Raw genomic sequence first — 20,594 nt, forward strand, 5'->3', positions numbered from 1 at the left:
CTGCAGCAAACACACGCCTCGCATCCTCAGGAACCTGCCAGCACCACCCAGCACGGGCCCCGAGCAGCCAAGGTCTGCAAAAAAAAGAGCTTAAAACAAGTAAGGAACACCCCATGAACAACATCTCCCTGCACATGTGTCACTGCAGCACCAGGAAGGGTGGTTGGGTTCCCCTACACCTCCACCAACTTCATTTTCCTCCTCTCCCCGGGGGAAAGCACCTCGCTTTTGGCACCAGGGGAGCTTCACAGAGGGGTTCTGCCCTCAGAGGCACGAAAGCAGGGTTTTAGGAGCACCAGAACTGGCTGAAACACCAGGGTCAACGGTGCTAAGCCGTGGTTCTCAGCCTTCTATCACGCTGATGGGGAATATTTGCAGAACGGCGCGTGGCACAGGCGGGGATTTTCTCCCGGTGGAGGCAGCAAAAAGCCTCCAGGCAGCAGGGCTGCAACCAGCATTTACCCCAGAAGCACGGATGCTTTTAGTGAGTGGAGTTTGACAGCTTCAGTGGGCAACAGGGAAAGATAAAATTATGATTTTGGCTTCCTGCTACACGCATTAGTTATTAACGCAGACAAAAATAAGGTTCGCTATGTTCTCACGGCTTTGTATTCCGATACTCTCTGCAAAATGTGTTTTTTAAAGGCCAAGATTTATCGAAATGTGCCCGCTGACTGAGAAAACCCTCTAACGGAGCAGCTCCTCCAACCACCACGGAGACGTTTGGGTGTATGTTGGACAACACGGACGAACTGCTCCTCCTGGCAGTCCCTCCTAACACCACGTGGAGAGCAGCAAGGCAAGGAAAACTTCCCCCAGCGAGGTAACACGGCGTGCTGGAGAAGACCCAACCGAGATCACTGCCGTTGTGCAAATGTCTCTGGATTTCTGAGCCCCTTGCCTTGCTCCTCCTCGTCTGTCGGCCCTCTGAGGGTGAGCACGGTGGCACCCGGTCCTTGCATCGTGCCTGGGATTCAGCCCTGGCGTTGCACTGCTGCTCTCACCACGAAGCATCTCCTCGTCTCCTCTCCTTCCACTGCTGCGGCCGCCGCCTCCTGCAGGTTGGCTTTGCAGGCAAAGATGACAGAAGGTGAGATTTGACCACAAAAAGGCAAGGCGTCTCAGCAAAACGTCCTAACCCGTGAAAATTGAAGCTCTTTTTGAGGCTTTTCCAGCGGTAGCTGCCCATCACCACCTCCCAGAAACCCAAACTCCCTCTGCCTGAAGAAGCAGGAGGGCCCGTCTCAAAAAGAAACCTGTTCTGGTTCTGAACTCCAAAAAACGCGAGTGTAATTCAACCACGGAATCCTTAAATAAAGGTTTCTCACACCCTCTGCTTTTATAGGAGTACAAAGGAAGAGCTCAAGCACCGCTTCCACTTATTTCTCAGAGCTAAGCAGAGGCGCAGCAGAAGATGCTCTCAGTAATTTTCTGACACTTCTTAGAAAAATGCAAAGCTTGAAGCCTCCCAGCAACGTCCTTTCAAGGCTCACAACACAATCACTGAAATTGTAGAGCTAAACCTCCTAAAGCAGCTCCTATGACGAATAATTCTGCAGCTGAAGGACTGCAGTTAAAGACCAGCAAATTTCCGCCCACCTCCGCGTGCCCTCCGCTCCAGCACGCGGACCTCACGCTAAAGCAAAGAGGTTCTGGGAGAGGGAAGAGAAATTAAAGCTTGTGGGACAGGAAACACATCAGGAAGGCTTCAAGGGCAGGCAGAAATGCACCAAAACGAAGCCCAAAGCCCCTCCTGGCCTCCCCGCGTTCACATCTCTCCACGTTGACTTCTCGCGCACGTGGCTGAAGGAAGCGTTGGGTTAGGGCTTCATGCTTTTAGCGTATTTCTAACAGAGAAAAACTGGCAAAAGAGCGTAAAAAACGGGTGTAAATAGAGGTTGGTTTGTCAGGATGGAAAACCGAGCAACGAGATGTTGTGCTCCGTTCTTCATGGCAAGGAATACGACGAGCTGTCGCCGCTGTAAATGGTTGGCTCCGCTTGAGTTGGTCCAGAACTGGCACGGTTTGGGGCCAAATCTTCCATTTCTGACAGCTTTTCAGTAAAAGACTGAAAGGACTTGCATGGACATTTGAAGAAGGAATTTGGACAAAAAGCCTTATGTTTTTTTTAAGGCTTGTTATTGTCTAAGCGTGCAAGTACCACGAAGCTCATACGTTTACAGGGAAGATGTGTTTTCTCTATACAAGCACAAAAATCAGCTAAAATGAAAGCTGGAGGTTTTTTTCTCCATTTTCTCTTCGAGTTTGTCAGACCAACATCTCAGGAACGCAAAGGGCAGCACTTTGCCAAGTCATCAGCTGGGAGAGTGAACCACGAAAGGAAATCTCCAGGCTCAGAGGGACTGAAATGTAGGACACGGCCTTGTTCTGCCGGGACCTGATAGTGCTAAAGCGATGTTGTGTTTTCAGATGAGATCCCTGGGGTGTGAAGTTCAGAAGTTCAGAGAATTTAGAGGTGAATTCTCTCCTAAGTCATGTCCTCTGCTGGATGAGAGCTCACAGACACACTGCTTTGGCAGGTTTTATTAAAGGCCACTTTGGGGGCAGCTTCCCAAAATCCGTGTCTCCTTCCCACCACCAGCTCCTTCCTGAAACAGAGGGGACTTGAGCATTTTTCTTTTAGCTCACAAAACCCTCCCGAAGGCCAGAAAATGCTGGGCCTGCCTGTCAGTACTGCGAGCATCCTGAGCAACATCACGACGCCACAACAACCTCACTCCTGTTAGCTCTGGAAAAAACAACTTGTCGTCCCTGAGGACCGTAATCCTGCCAGATCAGGGATGGAGATATAGATATCGAGATTTTTTTTTAAAGGAAACCATAACGTGGCTCTCTCCAGACACTCTGCTTTGTGCTGTAACTGCGTTCCCAGGCTTTTGACACCCTAAATGAAAATAAATAAAGAAGCAAAGCAGGAGGTGCAGGCTGTGATATCGCCGAGCCAACCAGCTTCACGTTTTCAGTGGCACCCCGACGACTCGATGCTGCCCCAGCTCCAAATCAAACATTCCCTTTACTCCTCCTCGTTTCTTTAATAAAATTTTAATTACCCTGAAGGCAGTTAGGGCTGCATACGAAGGCAGATGCCTCATAATTAATGTAACAAAACACCAGGATTATTGTCTAGCCACGCTCTGCAAATCTGAGAAGATTCTGTCGGGCAAAGGGCTTTGGCAGCCGCATTTCTGTGCTTTATTTCCTGCAACTGCTGCAAGCATCGAGAAGTTCTCACCCCGTGAAAGCCCCTGTGACACGTGGGCAGATTCCTCCTGTAATCAGAAAGTCCTTACAGCTGAAATCCTCCTGGAAAGGGCAAAGGCACCACGGGCTGGGGTCGCTGCTCCTGGTGGCTCTATCCTCCCGCAGCTCACCCACACCTCGGAGAGCCCCGGGGGACAACCAGTATTTGCAAACGAATCCAACGAGGAGCTTCAGAAACCTGGGGGTGGTTAGAGGGGAATAAAATTTAGGGAGAAGTACTGGGGGAGGGATGGAGAAGTGGTTCCAGGGGCCGTTTCCAGCGGGGAGCACCTTTAAACTGCTCTGCTCTCGGGGAGCTCCAGTTGTCCATCACGGCACGGCTGAGGGCTGGCCAGGGCAGGAAAAACTCTTCCCTCGTGCTCACCAGGTGAGAACAAGAATACTGTTCAGAAGGATGTTTAATTGGCTTCCTAAGGATTTATTTAAGGCTGGTTACGAAGTGGACAGAAATCAAGAGGCGAAGTCAAAACCCAACCGCACACAAACCAAAAACCACGCACCGAGGAGCGAGCTTTTGTCTGAAAACCTGGCTGTGGGCAGGCAATAAATAAACCAAAGGAGTTAAGTGCTGAGGGAGCTACGGGGATAAAGGGACTTCTGACAACTTCTACAACAGAGCCACTTGTGATCAAGGTTAAAAGAGCGTAGGCAATTTGGCACCGAGATCTGGAAAGCCTCAAAGCCACACGTGGCAGATTGTCCAGAAAAGTGCCCGTCTCCTGGGCTTCGTGCAGAATGAAGACTGATCATTTTAAAGACAGCTGAAGGTGAACTGTGTGGGTTCTGTTTAAAAGGTATGGTTGCATGGTTTGTATTTTATATTTTGTTTATTTGCTTTGCTCCTTTTCCTACGGGGCCCGTGCTGCTTGGCCTCAAGCGCAGGGCAGGCAGGGGAGATGCAGGTGCTGGTGAATGCCTCTGAGATGTGTCCTCAGCTCCTTTTTCTCCTATCAGAAGGGATGGCCCCGGGAGGAGCAGCTTCTTGTGAAGCCCTTTTTCATCACTGTGATCAGAAAATCATGACGTTGGGTACCCCAGCTTTTTGTCCTGCCACAGCAGGAAGAGCCACGGCGTGCCGGCCTCCTTTCCAAGCCCCCTGTTATGCCACATTCCCATTCCCCAGCCTGTGTTTGTGGCAAACCCAGACCCCAACACACAAATCTAAACACAGCCAAATATTATATACCAAATATTAGATTCAGGCACCTAAACCCGCACACAACGCAACTGCTTACTGCAAGCACCGTCCCTCCTTTTTGGGGAAAAACAACGCAAACCTCAGCGGCACGAAGAAAGCCTTTACAGCACGGTGCTCCTCTGCACAGGGAGGTATTTGCCAACCTAAATGCGTTTTATTTGGAGGAAAACAGAAGGAATGGGATCGGTGAAAGCCTCAAGACAAACAGAGGGTCAAAAATCTGTACGGTGACTAATTTGGGTTCTACCTGATGTATTATAATGTGCTGGGAACGTGCCCTTCTGCTGCTTTGCTGCCTGTTCTCCCCCTTCTGTTTGTTTCCGAAATCTGTTCCGTGACATTTCTGTTCCTCCGTTCCAAATTTCTCAGAAACTAACTAGCGACGAGGAAGCTTGACGGCTCGGGAGCTCTGCGTGTACGAAAAAGAAAAAAACAAAAAAAAAAAACACTCAGCAATGAGTCAAGGCTGAGCCGCCGAGGCGAGAAGCGAGCAGCGAAGGCCGCGTGAGAAGGAACACCCAGCACCTCAGAGCTGACGTTCACCTGGAGGATTCTTCTGCTTCGTTCCTGACAATTTTGAAAACGAATTTGCCCACACCCGCTGCCGTCAGCCTCGTTGAAGGGAACGTTTTTAATTCCCTGGCAGCCGCCGACTCGTCGGCAGGGAGACTGCAGAGAGAGGCAGCGAAGGACTGCAGGGTGCTGCTCATCGGCACTGGGCTGCAAGGGAGAGGCTGCTCTGCTCTTCCTCCACTCACCCTTCTCCTCCTCCTCCTTCCTGCTGGTCCACGCGCCGCTCCCCAGCCCCGCCACCCTCGGTTTGTTTTGCAAGAGGAGGCAAAAGGGCTGGAAGAGGAGGTGCAGGAAGGTGGGAGCAGGAGCAGGATCCCTCAGGGGATCATCCAGGTGATTCAGCAGCCTTGCCCAACCTCCGGGCAGAAGGGGAAGGGTGAAGTGGGACGGGTGAACCGAATTCACTCGTCAGGGCTCGCTGGCACGGGTTTCTGCCCTGCCTTTCTGCCCCAGGTCACCCTTCCCCCTGCCCTGTCAAGGGGAGAAAGCGGCGAAGGAGCAGAATTCCTCTGAGCTCGAAGACGAAGCTCGGCAGAGCCCGTGGCACCTTTCACCTCCTGGATGAAGCTGGAGGATAAATTTCTCAAAGATGCTTGGTTGATTTCTAAGTGGGGAGGGAGAACCTAAATTCTGCTCGATGCTGGTCTGTGGTTGCACACAAATCTGGAGCGAGGCTGCCCCTTCCCCTTCCGTACCACCCTTATCAACACCCTCTTATCAGTGCCACCATCGGCAGGCTGCTGCTCCTTTCAACCAAGGAAACAAAGAGCAGGAAACAAAGAACAAATGAAAAACAGGAGAAAAGAGCAGCTCGGGGTCCCTGTGGTGTGAAAAGAGCTTTGTCCAGCTCCAGCTGTGTCCGGGAAGCTCAGCGGGGCTGCGTGCACCTACTTGGTTCTGCCGCTGGGTTACCGAAGGAAGAGCCTCCAAAAATCACACGCGCTCTCGATGAATCAGCCCGAGCTGCTGCCACAGCTCCAGTCCTGCCTCACACAACTTCCAAAAACCCGGCTTGGTCAGATTTTCCACGCTGGAAAAGCAGCTGCTCTGGCATTTTCTGATGGCTGTGCCAGCAGCTAACGCCCCTCGGAAGAAAGGCGAGGCAGGAGGAGAGGTCTCGTGGCAGCTGTCTCGCGACGCACGTCGACTGAGAACGCTTTACGTGTATGAGATGACTCTTTTGGGGTCGTTTTGCTGCAGCGTTTCCCTCTAAAGGGTCATTTTGCTGACCGTTTCCCTCTAAAAGCTCAGGATATCCCGTGGGGCACGGAGCCTCCTGGAAGAGCACAAGCACCAGGCAGCCAGGAGCACGGCCGCTCTTTTGGTGAGCTCTCTGCACGCCCCCACGCCCCTTCCTACCCTCTCGGGATGCTTTCACCCTCTCCTGGATCTCTGTGGACGTCCAAAAAATGAGTCCTGAAGACCACGATGGAGCAGGGTTTATGCAGGAGGAGGGGAACGGGTGGGAGAAGCGGTGGGTCAGCAGGCAGGGAGGAATCGGGAGCGTGGAGCGGCGCGGCCACAGGACACGGAAGGGCTGCAGGAGGCAGAGCTGGGGGAAAAGCACCCCAAAATCACCAGGAAATTCTCATTTCATCCATCTTGCCTTACACCACGGCGAGTTTCTCTTTGGGGTGGGTTTCGTTGTCAGCCAAACTACGCAGGAACAAAAGGCCTCCAGTGCCACACGCCAGGCTGAGGAGCAAGCCAAGAGAAGGGGAAGGAAACGTTTTTTCCTGCTCTCCAGGCACCCGCGACGTGCCCGATGCTGAACATCTCTCCTTCCTTATTATTCTCAGCTCAGGATCCTTGTAGTTGTTGAGGGCTCCCCCGAGACCCATTCCAGCCTTCCTCCTCTTCCCTGCCAAGGCAATTGCCTCGCTCCTTCGTGCAGCCCAGCGACTGTTGTCAGAAGGCTTTGCTCCACGGGTGGGTTTCTGGACTTCTCCTCCACCTCTCGAGTGACGGAGATTTAATATTGGAAACTTGAAACGAGTTCAATTCATTTTTCTCTTTCTGCTCCTTTTCTTTTTGCTCCTACTGCTGCACCAACTTGGACCATATTCTGTTCATTAGGGGCTACCACCTGTACCAAAGCTATTTGCAAACCAAAAGCTTTGTGGAGCACTTCCCAGGGACAGAGGCTCCGTTACCACGTCCTCACCGTGCCCTTGTGCCCACCAGGAAGAGCCACAAGTGGCAGCATCCCATCTCCTCGCGTTCCCCACCTGGACGGAGCCAGCAGCATCCTTTTATCCATGGCCTGCACCAGCTCCCTGATTAATAAGGGGCAGAAAGCCAGCAGAGACCTCAAACACCTTCATCCTCCTTGATGGCAAGCTCAGAGACAGGCGAGATGCCAATCCCAAGACCTGAAGGCGAAGGGTGGCAGCCCAGGAGAAGTGCTCTTGTCCCCCTCTCCTCTTCTGCCTCTCCTCCAGGACGAAGGACCCGTTTGAAAGCCAGCTGCTTGAGGCAGTGCAGCAAAGCAGCTGGTCCAGAAAGGGGAGAACAGCTCAAAATTCAGTGAGGACTCACCAGCAAGGAGCGCTGACCACGCAAAGGAGGGTTGGGAGGCTGAGCGAGCACTGCTGAACGCATCCAGAGACATCTGCGGGTGAGTCCTCGCTCAGGAGTAAGACAACGTTGACATAAACAGCTAAAAATCATTTGAGAATGTTTTTCCCAGAGCCAGCAGCTGGCATAATTAACCCAAATTAGGGGACCTGACTGTGCATGACCTGGAGGAGCCACTAAGGGTGAATGGGCCGTGATCGCCCGGACCCACAGGGTGCAGGACGGCTCGGGTGAGGAGTGCCCCGCGCTCAAAAACTTGGCAGCTCCGTGCTTAAAAACTGGACTTTTAGGGGCAGAAAGGCTGGAGAAGGAGTGAGGAAGGTGGCAGCTTCATGGGGAAAGGCCTCGCAGTCCCACACGCAGCAGCCAGGCCAAGGGCTCCAGCACCAGCCCGGGGTTGGAGCCGATTTTAATGATAATAGTTGCCATGGTTACCTTAATTCCATCACAGCTCCGAGTTGTCTCGCAACTCAAGGCTCCACACACGGCTAATCAGGAGTCTTGCATAACATTAGCACTGAATAACCCAATTTAAACCCATTTCAAAGCCCTGGATTGTCACAGAGGTTGTTGACGCAAAAAGGAGGAAAAAAATAAAAAAAAAGGAAAAAGGGAAAAACACAAAACACAAACCTGTTTTGTTCTGGGAACTGCTGCTTCTGCTTCTGTCCCCAGCCAGCGCCCCGTGCGCGCAGAAGCTGGGGGCGAGCCAAAGCCAGAGCAGAAGCGAAACTTTTGGTTTGTTTAGGCAAGTAAATGCCGCTGGGTTTTCTTAGGGAGGAAAAGGAAAGGGAGGACGGTGACACAGTGACACGGCATCACGTCAGAGGGGCTGAAAGGAGGACTCCTGGTGCTTATGGGGAGAATAAAACAACGTGAGGTGACCATCCTGGAGTAGGGAGCATGGGGAGGGTGGTGTAGGAGCACATCAGCTGCAGGGAGAGGTCTCCAACTGCAGCTTCCACGTTCCTCCTTTGACGGCTGGAAAATATTCCTGTAATTTAAACAGAGCCCGAATAAGCTCAGCTGACCTTAGTCTAGACAGAAGCTCTCCCAGATCTGTTCCAGTTTGCCTTTTGGGTTTCAGGTCCTTAAAATTAGGACCTGAACAGGGCAGCGGGGCCCCTCTGCAGGAGCTCAGAGACAGCAGGGCACAAGGCAAGGCCCCCATCCAGTCGTCAAGTCTCAGGAGAGCAAAGTTTTGGGACCAGCTTTTGGTGATCTGCCCTGCGGACTGGTTTCCAGACAGCCCCGTGTGATCCCCTATTGACTTAGGGGCAGAAAGAGAAGTTTTTCCAATCCCACTAGGGCCGGAGCAGACGCAGCCCCTCGCACACAGACCCCAACCCGCCAGGAGCAGAAAACAGAGGCTTTAAAAAAGGTTTGGCACTTCAACGTCCTACAAAATCCCATTTTCTACAGTGCCCATGAACTTCAGATGAGCCACACGGGCCAAAAACCGAGCAAAAGACCTTCTCTGTCACTGGATAAACAGGGATACACAGAAGGGAGAACCGTAAGAGCTGGCAGAGTCTGCCACCTGCAACGCGCCGCCTCCCGTTAGCAAACCCCAAAAAGAAATTAAAAAAGAAAATTAAAAAGAAATTAAATGGCTTTTGTAGGACGTGCAGGCAGCCCCGGATGGGCTGGGGCCGTGCACCCCAGCAGCACGGGGTGGGAAGGCAGCGCGGCAGGATGCTGCTCAGGCGAGGAGGCACGAGAGCAGCGTAAGAGCCTTCCTCCTCCCACGATTCTCGTGCCGAAGCCTAATTTGTTCTGCTTGCATTGTGCTCACCTAGGTGTTATTTAACCACGTTACAAAGCCAGGCGACAAAAACCAGGGGTGGGCCGGCATTCGGCGCCTCTCCCCCTGGTTGTTTGGTTGCTTGGTTATTCTCCTCTCCGGGGTTTTTACCTCCCTCCAGCTGAAATCCAGGTTTCTGCTAGGAAATAATTGCAGGAGAGCCGAGGTGGCAAGGAAACCACCCCCTCCACTCCTCCAGCTGAGGTTTTCCCAGCAGGTTGGCTCACAGCATCCACCAGAGCAGGAGGAACAGATCGCGGGCGCTCACGTGAAGCAGGAGCAGAGGAGGCAGCGTTCTGGCAGAGCCCTGGCACGGTGTCAGCGCTTGGTATCGGTGTTTTGCTCCTGACGGAGAGGAATCTCACCTTTTTGGCCCCAAAAAAAAAGCTCCCGGGCAGCTCGGATGGGTCAGGAGTTAGGACTCGGGGTATTTGATCCAAGCGTGGAAAAAAGGGAACTGTTTGGAAGGATGCAAGGTGTAGGGCGCTGAGTAAGTTACCACCTGTAGTAATAACACATTTCGTGCTGTTTGGCCTTCGCAGGAGTCGGTATGGTACAGAAGAAGGGAAAATTGCTGGCTAAAAGCTGATGGAGGAAGAGGAAAGGCCCGTGATTGATCCCCCCACCCTCAGGAGCTGTGGTATCACAGCTCCCAGCTCACCTGAGGGTGAAGGTTTCACACATCAACACCCCAACACGGTCAGCCTGCCCCGGGCATCACCACAAAGACAAGTTTTGGAGGGATCCAGGGCAGCTCCCAAATGTCTGTTGGCATCGAGGGTGGGCCGGGGGCACCGAATTCCAAAGGGGAGAGCAGGAGGCTGAAAGGGGGCGATTTTCCCCCAGCAGCACCCAAGGGAGCCGTCAGGCACCCGTCTGCATTCAGCCCCCAGGGCCAAGGAAAAGTAGCAGCTGTGTTCTGGAGGACAGATCTTCCTTCCCCTCCTACCTCTTTTCACAGCGCTGAACAGCTCGCTAAATTCACGCTAAGGCTCTGAGAATCAGCCCGGGCTTTTATTCCCCCTACAGAAATAAAACCTTGGGATTACACACACGAATAGTGTCACATGAAAAAAAAAAATAAAAACAAGAAACCCACAGTGAGTGCTCGACACCTTCGCTTTCAGATTTAAAGGATTAAACACCCATTAATGCACAGAGAAGTAACAAAACCCACGACGTGATGCCAACCACCGCAGCGTCCTGGGATTTAAGATTTAATTCACTTTGGGGTCAGTGTTATCCCAAAAGCCCCGTCCCCAGCAGGGCAGAGCTCCCGTCCTGGCTCTGCACGGCTTTAAAAAGCAGCCCCACGGGACTCAAACCCTCCGAGGGGTGACAGCAAATGTCACCGAGCCCGGTGAACTTCTCACCTTCCCAGCACGCGGCCCAGGCACGCAGCCACCCGCGGGACACGCCGCCGCCGCTCTGCGCTCGGCCTGTTTGCCCCAGCTCGCCACGTGGCTCGTGGCAGCCCAGGAGCATAATTATACAGAAAGAAATGCACGCGCCGTGTCTCTGACACTTTACCCCTCGCCTCGTGGCCTTTTCTCTGATCCTCACCTCCCCAACCCGCTGCTGCCTCAGGAGAGGCCGAGGGGAAGGCGAGGAAGAGGAGGGAGCGGGCACGCACTCGTTCACCCCGTGGATTTCTGCACTGGAACCCAAAATACCAGCTGCTGGGGGCGCACCGAAGTGCTGACCCCTCACACAGCCAAATCCCTTCGAGAGAATCGGCTGCAGTTACCTGGAAACAAAAAAGGGATTTTCTTCCCGACTCCTGAACGCGCACACAGCAAAACCGGGACGGGATTTGGCACCAGCCAAGAGTTAATTGCAGCAGCTCAGCGCGACCAAAAGCCACTCGTTTAAGGCCAAACTGGTCTCTGTGAAATGCTGGACTTTTGGTAGCAACCTCCCCACCCCAGAAAGGAGCAGGTTTTTGGTGGGTTTCTCTTTTTTTTTTTTTTTTTAATCCCACATGGAGCCGTTTCGTGCGCTCTGTGAACAATAGCAATTATCTGGGCCAGCACCGAAGCCGCCCCGAGCAGATTTCCCCGCCTCCATAAGCCCCAAAATCACGGAGAGAACACCAAAAGTGAGTCAGAGAGCTCCGGGGTAACTGGAAGGCGAGCTGGGAACAGCGAGCAGAGCAGCCCGACCCGCCGCCAGCCCTCTGCTAAATTGGTCCCTGAGTCACTTTGATGGGAACGGGCCATTCCCGGGATTTTCTCACATAACTTTGGGATTAAACGCCCATCACCTCGTGCCCCGTTAAGTAAATACCAAGCGAAGCCTCCGGGCTGGCGGGTGAAGGCACGTTCGCACTCCTCCTGTTTTTAAATCCTGGCCTTCGGAAGAAAATTCGAAGCAGAGCAGCTCTGGACAGCCAGCTTGTTTATCAACTGGCTTTCCTCTCCTCTGACGCTCGTGAAAAATGCAGTTTCTGCCTATTTCCGGCTCCAAAAAGCACCAAAATTCGAATGTTTCGCGTAGCAAAAGGCTAAAAGAGCTTTTAGGGGACCACTGAGGCTGGGGAGCCGCCTCGGGCAGGGGACAGGACGTGGCTTTGGGGCCGGACTCAGGCTTTGCCCCCGGGGCAGCCACAAAGCACAGGGAGGAGGCGGCGAGAGGCTGCAGGAGCAGGGCTTGGGCTTGGCTGCTAAATGCTGTAATTAGGCTGGTTTTCTGCCAGGAGGCTCCTCCGGGCAAGTCCACGCAGGAGGGTGCAGGCAGAGGACGGCTGGAGCCGGGCAGACACCAGCACAGGAGCTGCGTGCCACGAAGAATAGGATGGCACAAGCCCTGCTCTGGCAAAACGACCTCTGTGAGGTTTTCGTACCTGGCTATGAACGGGAAAAGTGTTGGTTATCTTCCTTCCTTCCATAAAAAGGAGACGAGCACGACCCTGCCATTCGATTCTCTGAAGTCCCTGCAAATGTCACCCGCTTCTGCTGGTCACCAGGTCCTCTGGAAGCTCGCTCAGAAGCCTCTGATCCCTTTAGGAACTGCTCCACTTGAGGTTTTTGTGCACATTTCTGCTAAAATAAGCGCTTCCGTCCATATTTATGTAGTTATACGGGCACTTTTCCCCGATAACCACGTTGTAATAAGTTAAAAACAGTCCAAAGGTTCTCTCCTCGTGGTGCAAACTGTAGGAGAGCTTACGCTGCAGGGAAGCACTGCAAAATCAGAGCATCGGTGTGTGAACATCAGATCCACAGAGCAGGGAACAACTTCGGGCAACCTGAGCTCTCCTCATTCATAACGTTAAAAAATAAACAGAAATCCTTAACCTCGAATCCTCACAGCTCCCCGAAGAGTCACCATTTCACGTTCCTCAGGAGTGCTTTCTCACACTGATTTCTCCCCATTCAGACCTTTTTTCTTTTTTTTTTTTTGGGAGGGGGGGAGGCTAAAAATGCACAGCATGAGCTGCGTGGAGCTGGCTCGGTGCGAGGCTTAAGGTTTATTTTATCCTCCGTGCAGCCTTTCCCTCCCTGCCAGCCCTGAGCAAGCGGTGCCTGGCATCATCCAGGGGCTGGAGCTGGTTTCTCAGCCTGCCCCCTCCATCCACCAGGCAGATCCTGCCACTTTTCTGCAGCTCTTCCCCCTACCAGGGCCTTAGCAGGACGTTGGCTGCCTCTTCCACGCGACCGAGGTTCTGCTCTTGGACCCCCGGCTCAAACCAACCTGCAAAACCGAAGAGGAAACAAAAAATAACAAAGAAAAGAGCGAGGCGGATGCTTTCTGCACCCTGCCGCCGTGATTTGGGGGCGATTTGGAGCAATTCTGTTCCTCCAGCCTCGTTGTTCTTCGGCGTAACCAAGCCTGGGCTCCCCAGCTCGCTGCTTTACGCTGGGTTTTAGCCGCGCCGCCTTGTTCGAGCTGAACCATGGCATTGGCGCCGACGTGATGATTGTTAGATGATTTTATTCCTGGGGGGGGTCCAGCCCCCTCAGCACCCCATAAAACGCAGGTTTGCTGTTCCATCCCGAGCGCTGAGCTCCTCCTTTCCACGCTTGGCCACCCACTCGTGTCCACCGTGGTTATTTTCCACCCCTTCTTTTCCTGCTGCGGCGCCTCCATGCCGACGGTTGAGCTCTCGACCCTTCCGAGCAGCCTCCCAAAAATCAAACTCCACAAGTTCACGGGGGCACGGAGCCCGGAGCATCACACGGAATAAAAGAGCCTCCGAGGAGGAGATTTCATTAAGCAGCGTTCAGGACGGGCTCATTAGAGCAGCGCTTGGGAGCTCGGCCCCAGGGGGGGAGCGTTTATGGCCTCCCTTAAGCGATCCCCGTGGATTATTAGGGTGAGTAATATGGCCAGGCAGAAAGCTCAGCCTAAAACTCCAGTTTTAGGGACTTTTGGGGTGACCTCCTGCTTTGCCAAGAGGTAAATGCTCACCGTAAAGCTTCAGGGCTACGAAACTGCTGCCATCAGAGCTCCCCAGCCAGGGTTGCACGCCCTCGATGAGCCCTACGGGGGGGCAGGAAGCAAAGTGGCCTCGTTGCGGCCCCCGTGCCACGCACGGCAGCACCAACGTGCCCCCAAATTCAGCCGTTCCTCCTGCGTTTCGGTGTGGGGATGGGGTGAGAAATCACACCAAGAAGGAATAACCACGGCAAGGAGCAGGGTGTCATTGAGAGATTAAACACAAGCAGCACGTCCAGCCAGAAGGCTGGGAGCCATCGCTCATCCAAATGCCTCGGTAGAGACACAAACCCAGCTGGAATACCCAAATGAGTCCAAACTGACCCAAAAAGGGGTTTTAAAACGAGAGCAGGGTCACAGGGAAGAGCTATCGTGGCTGTGTACCTGCACCTAGGTTGGAGCTGTGACACGAAGGTGTGCTCAGACGTTAAGAACACGCGTTAAAATCCCAGGAAAAGCAGCAAGCACAATGCTTCCAATCCATAAACCAGTCAAAAAGAAATAAAAAAACACATTTTTTCATCCCGACAAACTCTAAGAACTGCAGCTGACCTCGAATCTCTCAGATTTTGGTGCAGCCTTGCCGATATATTTTTGAACACACCTTGACGACACACTACAGCAAAGTTCTCCTGGATCCCATCACCGTTTGCATCCACTTCTTTTCCATTTATTTTTGTCCCAAACCTCCTCCCGGCAGCCACGGGGCCGCGAGCCATTTTCTGGCTACCAAAATTTGGGGGGGGGGGGCACAGGACCCACACAGGAGCCACCCCGTGTCCCCATACGCTGTGATGGTGTCCCCATTTTGGGGGGAGGGCACTGTGACAGGGTCCCCACGCACCCTGACAGTTCCTATTTGGGGAGGGGGTCCCGGTGTCCCCACACACCATGACAGGTCCCATTTGGGGTGTGTCACCTGTGTCCCCACACCATGCCAGTGTCCCCATTTAGGGACTGGGGGGGACACTGACAGTACCCCCATTTAGGAGAAGACCAGAGGGGTCACCCCATATCCCCACACAGAGACAGGGTCCCCATTTAGGGGGGACATGGGGGGGCCACCCCATGTCTCCACACACCATAATGAGTCCCTTTTTGGGGGGTGTCACCTGTGTCCCCACACCGTGCCGGTGCCCCCATTTAGGGACTTGGGGGGGGCCCTGACGTTGCCCCCATTTAGGGGCAGACTGGGGGGGTCACCCCATATCCCCACACAGGGGCAGGGTCCCCATTTAGGGGGGACATGCAGGGATCACCCCGTGTCCCAACAAACCATGATGGGTCCCCTTTGGGGGGATGTCACCTGTGTCCCCAGACGGTGACAATGTCCTCATTTAGGGACTGGGGGGGAACTTGACGGTGCTCCCATTTAGGGGCAGACCAGGGGGGTCACCCCATATCCCCACACAGAGACAGGGTCCCCATTTAGGGGTCTGGGGGGGTGCCACCCTTTATCCCCACACACCATGCCTGTACCCCCGTCCCATTTAGGGACTGGGGGGGGGACCCTGACGGTGCCCCCATTTAGGGGCAGACCAGGGGGGTCACCCCATGTCCCCACACAGTGACAGGTTCCCCATTTAGGGGGAGACCAGGGGGGTCACCCCATGTCCCCACACAGTGACAGGGTCCCCATTTAGGGGGAGACCAGGGGGGCCACCCCATGTCCCCACACACCATAATGAGTCCCGTTTGGGGGGGTGTCACCTGTGTCCCCAGACAGTGACAATGTCCCCGTTTAGGGACTGGGGGGGGACCCTGACGGTGCTCCCATTTAGGGGCAGACCAGGGGGCTCACCCCATATCCCCACACAGTAACAGGGTCCCCATTTAAGGGTCTGGGGGGGTGCCACCCTTTATCCCCACACACCGTGCCTGTACCCCCGTCCCATTTAGGGACTTGGGGGGGGCCCTGACGGTGCCCCCATTTAGGGGCAGACCAGGGGGGTCACCCCATGTCCCCACACAGTGACAGGTTCCCCATTTAGGGGGAGACCAGGGGGGTCACCCCATGTCCCCACACAGTGACAGGGTCCCCATTTAGGGGGTGGGAGCGGTGTCACCTGTTGTCCCCACACACCATGCCAGCGTCTCCATTTAGGGACGGGGGGGGACCCTGATGGCGCCCCCATTTAGGGGCAGACCGGGGGGCTCACCCCATATCCCCGCACAGTCACAGCATCCTCATTTAGGGGTCCGGGAGGGGTGTCCCCCATGCCCCCCCCACCGTGCCTATACCCCCATTTAGGGCCGGGGGGGGACACCCTGACGTTGCCCCCATTTAGGGGCAGACCGGGGGGGTCACCCCATATCCCCACACAGTGACAGGTTCCCCATTTAGAAGGGACATGGGGGGGATCACCCCATATCCCCACACAATGCTAGGGTCCCCATTTGGGGGGGGTGTCCCCCATGCCCCCCACCGTGCCTATACCCCCATTTAGGGCCTGGGGGGGGGGGGGGGGGGCTACCCTAACATTGCCCCCATTTAGGGCTGTACCAGAGGGCTCACCCCTCCCCCACACCCCCCCCGTACCCCCATTAACCCCTTCCTCCCCGGTACCTTCTTAACGGTGCGCGGCGCCTCGGTGACGGTGCCGTCGGGGCTGACGAGCGCCTCGGCCGCTCCACAGCCGCCACCCCCTCCTCCTCCTCCTCCGTTATTGTCACCGCCGCCACCGCCGTGGTGGTGCCGGTGCTGAGGCAGCAGCGGGTCGCTGCGCTTCATGGCCGAGGCCTGAGGCGCCCTGGCGGCGGCCGAGAGGGGCGGCTGAGGGGGAGGAGGGCAACCGGAGGATGAGGCGGCGGCGGGGGGGGGGGGGGGGAGGCCGCTCGGCCGCCGGGGCCGCCTCACGCTCGGTAACGGGCACCGAGCACGACGGAGGGGGCGCGGGGGGGCACGACGGGGTCGCCACAGCCGCTTTGTCCATGCTCAGCTCCTTCAGCTCCACGGCGGGGGCCGCCACCTGCACCGACATCGCCGCCGCCGCCGCCGCTTCTGCTTCTGCCTCAGCCGCCGCCGCCGCCGCCGCCTCCGGTTCTCCTCAGGGACCGCCCGCTCCGCCCCCGCGCGCGGGGCACGCTGGGAGTTGTAGTCCCGCCGCCCGTCGCCACGCCCCGCCCGGTGCTACGCGGGGACTACGAGTCCCGGCGGGCAGCGCGCCGAGCCTCGGAGGGTGGCCGCGCGGGGAGTCATGGGAGGTGTAGTTCTGAGGAGGAGGAGGAGGAGGAGGAAGGGGAGAGGAATGGCGGCGCTGAGGGGGACGAGGCCAGGCACCCCCTCATGCTGAGCCTCCCAAAAATGCACCAAAAGTCCGTTTTAATTCACAGTTTTGAATATTTCCCAGTTTTGAATATTTCACGGTTTAGAATATTTCACGGTTTTGAATCATTCCATTTCTGCCCGGTTATTTTTAGTGGTTTTGAGGAATTTTGAAGATTTTCCCCACGCTGCAGCCCTGCCTCCCGCTCTGTGGCACCCCCTCACCACAGGGAGGCTCCCCCCAAGCTGTCCGTGCTCCCTCAAGGCTGGGTCTCCACGATTTGGCCTGTCCTGGGCTGGTCCCAGTTCATCCCAGTCCATACTGGGACACGGCCTGGGCAGACTGGGGGGGGCTGGGGGCTACCCTCATCTTCCCCTCCTGGGCCACCTCAAGCAGCCAAAAAACCCAGCACCAAGCTCCCGGGCCTGCAGCTCCGCCATCGACAAAGCCCCAAGGAGCAGGAGCCCAGACAGCACCCGAGAGGCAGGAAATTTGCTGTTCTGAGCCCAAAAATCCCCCCTTCGTGGGGGAGCGTTTGTGCACACAAGCAAACAAAAGCCTGGTAACAAAAGCTGGCGACGATCTGCAGTTTTCTGCATCCAGTTCTTCGGGAAAGCTCCTCGTAGGGAAGGGAAACTCAAAAATATTCTTTTTTATTATTATTATTATTTAATATTTTTTTTTATTGGTGTCATTTTTAGGATTAATGTGGGATATCTCCGGGCACAAGCACTGCTGATATCGGTGTTGCAGGTGACTGCATGGCTGGGTATTTAAAAGTCCCAGCCCTGCAACCCCATCCTTACACACCGTGAGCTCCAGAGGCACACAAATCGGAGGTGTAGCTCATCTACTGCTGGATAAATCCCCTTTAATCAGCCCTTTCTATGAGGTTTCTTGTTTTTCCCATTCTTCAACCCACCCCCAACTTGCTTTTGCATTCAAAGTCCGCTTTTTGATTTATTTTTTCCTCCAAAAAATGGCACAAATCTGGAGGTTTTGGCACTGCTGCGTGTTGGGGTGGCTGGTACAGCCCGGCAGCACAACAGCTTCATTTTTAAGTTATTCTTTTCCCTGAAGTCCATACGATTTCCAGTCTGTGCTTTTCAACGTCAACTTATTCATCGCTCAGCCTCTAATCAAGGATTTTGGGGCTGTGCAAGCACCGGGCAAAGCCCAACGTTGCCTTTTCAGTGGAGGAACAGGAGCTGTGATGGCTGGAGATAAAAAGATCCCGTGGTTTTTGGTACCAAAGGGGCTGGGATCAGGCAGGAGAGGTGCGGAGCAGCCTGGAAAAAAGCCACCAAGTCCCACAACCTCGCGTGGAGTTTCAGGACCCACCAGAAATGCCAAGGTTAGGCTGGCGCAGGGCAAAGCAACCTGCAGGATTTCGACAATGCCAAGAATTTCACGCTTTGAGAGGAAGAGCACGGTCAGCAGGTGATGAAGCATGAGCACAACACACTGCTGTGTTGGTAAAAAGCCACCGGGGAGAGGAGGAAAAAACGGTTTCATTACGTGCCCGGGTGGCAGCTGGACTGGAAAATGCTCAGGGGAGAGGCGAGGGCTGGGAAGCAACGCGGAGAGGACGACGGGAGGAGCGTGAGGGGGGCGAAATTAAAGAAACACAGGGCTTTGTGCACGAAAAGCGCCCAGAAAAGTCCTATCTTTGCTGAAATAACCCCGTTTTCTTGCCGGAGCGAAATCAGGATCGGGCTCACGGCACCCTCCTGCCTCTCCGTCGGAGCAGAAAGCTCAGGCTCGGGCAGCTTTCGCTCTCAGAAGGGGCTTTTGAAAACAAAACTCTTTGCAAGCCGCTGGGGGAGGGATTTGGGGTGGCAGCAGATGGAAATCCCTCCCCGGTGCTGCCTGTTCCGCACAGCCGTCAGCTGGCTCCATGTGAAGCCCTGATTTCGGCAGCATCCCAGCCCTGAGGGGGGGGTCTCGTGCCATCCTGGGGGCCAAAATCCCCCCGGTGCTGCTGCTGAGAGAACGACGAGACGAGAAAATGTCCGATATGGGGGCACCCAGCTCAGCACCACCAGCACCCAGCCACGCGTCGCTCGCCCCCCTTGCCTTTTGGAGCACGGCCCCATCCTGGGGGTGCTGAGCTGCTGGCAAAATCACAGCGTGATCTCAGCACGGCCAAACACCCCAGTGGTAATTAGTAGCCACTAATTGGGTGCTTCTCCATCATATCAGGGCACGAGAGTTGTACCCGGGGTTGCCAGCGCTCCGGCCGCACGGCACCAGGCTGTGCTGGAGGATTTATCTGGAAAAAGAGCGGAAATTGGGGAGGAAGGGAGAGGCCGGCGGGTAGGGAGGGCTCCAAGACTCGAACAATCGGGGCTCTGTGAGCACGGGGCAGAGCGGTGCTGGGGATGGGGACACGGGACAGGCAGCGGTGCTGGGCCCTGTGCCGGGGAACGCGGCCCCAAAAAGGTTTTCCCCGTCCTGGGGCCACGTGTAGGTCGGCACAGCCAAAAAACCAGGGTTGGGAACTGCTGCTCTTACAAGTGATGAGCACAAACAACGTCAGGTGAAATGGCACAGTGGTTTTGTCCTGCTCCCTCGCACGGCTCATCCTCAGTGCGTGGTAAGAGAAGGAAAGGCAGAGGAAAGCCCAGGCAGACCCCGAGTTTTGATCCTGCACGGATCTGCAGCCCTCCACGGGCTGGATTTGCCCATTTCCATGGCGTTTGGTCCTAAAAGCAGCGGCCACATGGGTGCTGGCACTCGTGACAGAGCGCAGTGGCAGGGCTGCTTGGCACGGAGCCGATCCCAGCCACTGCTAAGAGAGGGCAAAGGCTCCTCCACGACCACAACGCCACGAGCATCACCCCAGGAGAAAAAAGGGGGAAAAAAATCCATTTACGTGGACGCTTTTTAGCTCCCTGGGGGACTTCTCGCTGTAAACCCGACAGCCAGCGGCCGCCTTGCCGGGTATATTTAAGAGCAGACGTCAACAGGAGCCCGCAGCCTTCGTTAGCTCTGCTAATTGCAGCTCCTGCTCGACGGGCTGGAGATGATTCAGCCTAGAAGTGCCTGACGGCAGAATTTCAGCCTGTTCCTGCCTGATGGCACATGGATATTCGATGCGAGCCATCCGATTGTACCACGGCTATCGATTCCTCCTGGCAACGTCTCCGCAGCCTCAGCTACCCGCAGCCTCCGCCAGGAGGGATGCCCGACAGCCACCCGGACAGGAAAGGGCTTGAAATAACAAAAACTGGAAGGTTTTAAAGCTGTTTCACGACGGGAGGGCAGGTGGGGGGAGAGGAAGGGCTCTTTGCTCCTGCGTAAGGTAAAGAGGAGGCTGAAACGTTTTGGTCAGTGAAGGGGAAAGGATTATGAAGAAATGCGGGTGCTTGAGCTCTTCCCCGTCCCCCTGAGGATGTCCCCAAAGGGGGATTTGTCCTCGGAGCCTTTCCTAACCTCTGCCTCTCCCCTTGCAGCA

At 55.2% G+C, this 20,594-nt stretch overlaps 1 protein-coding gene across 1 annotated transcript in view; it reads right to left on the bottom strand.

Annotated features, from left to right (window-relative positions):
• AHCYL2 (adenosylhomocysteinase like 2) overlaps window positions 1-16,917 on the bottom strand; it is a 62,253-nt gene extending 45,336 nt beyond the window's left edge. The window contains 2 exon segments of the mRNA XM_082784761.1: window positions 16,438-16,696; window positions 16,698-16,917. Coding sequence (XP_082640887.1) covers window positions 16,438-16,696; window positions 16,698-16,852 — 414 coding nt within the window. The 5' untranslated portion in view covers window positions 16,853-16,917.
• Between the last annotated feature and the right edge of the window lie 3,677 nt (window positions 16,918-20,594).

Source organism: Aythya marila (genome assembly GCF_965140915.1).
Source record: "Aythya marila genome assembly, chromosome: 1".
NCBI lineage: Eukaryota > Metazoa > Chordata > Aves > Anseriformes > Anatidae > Aythya > Aythya marila.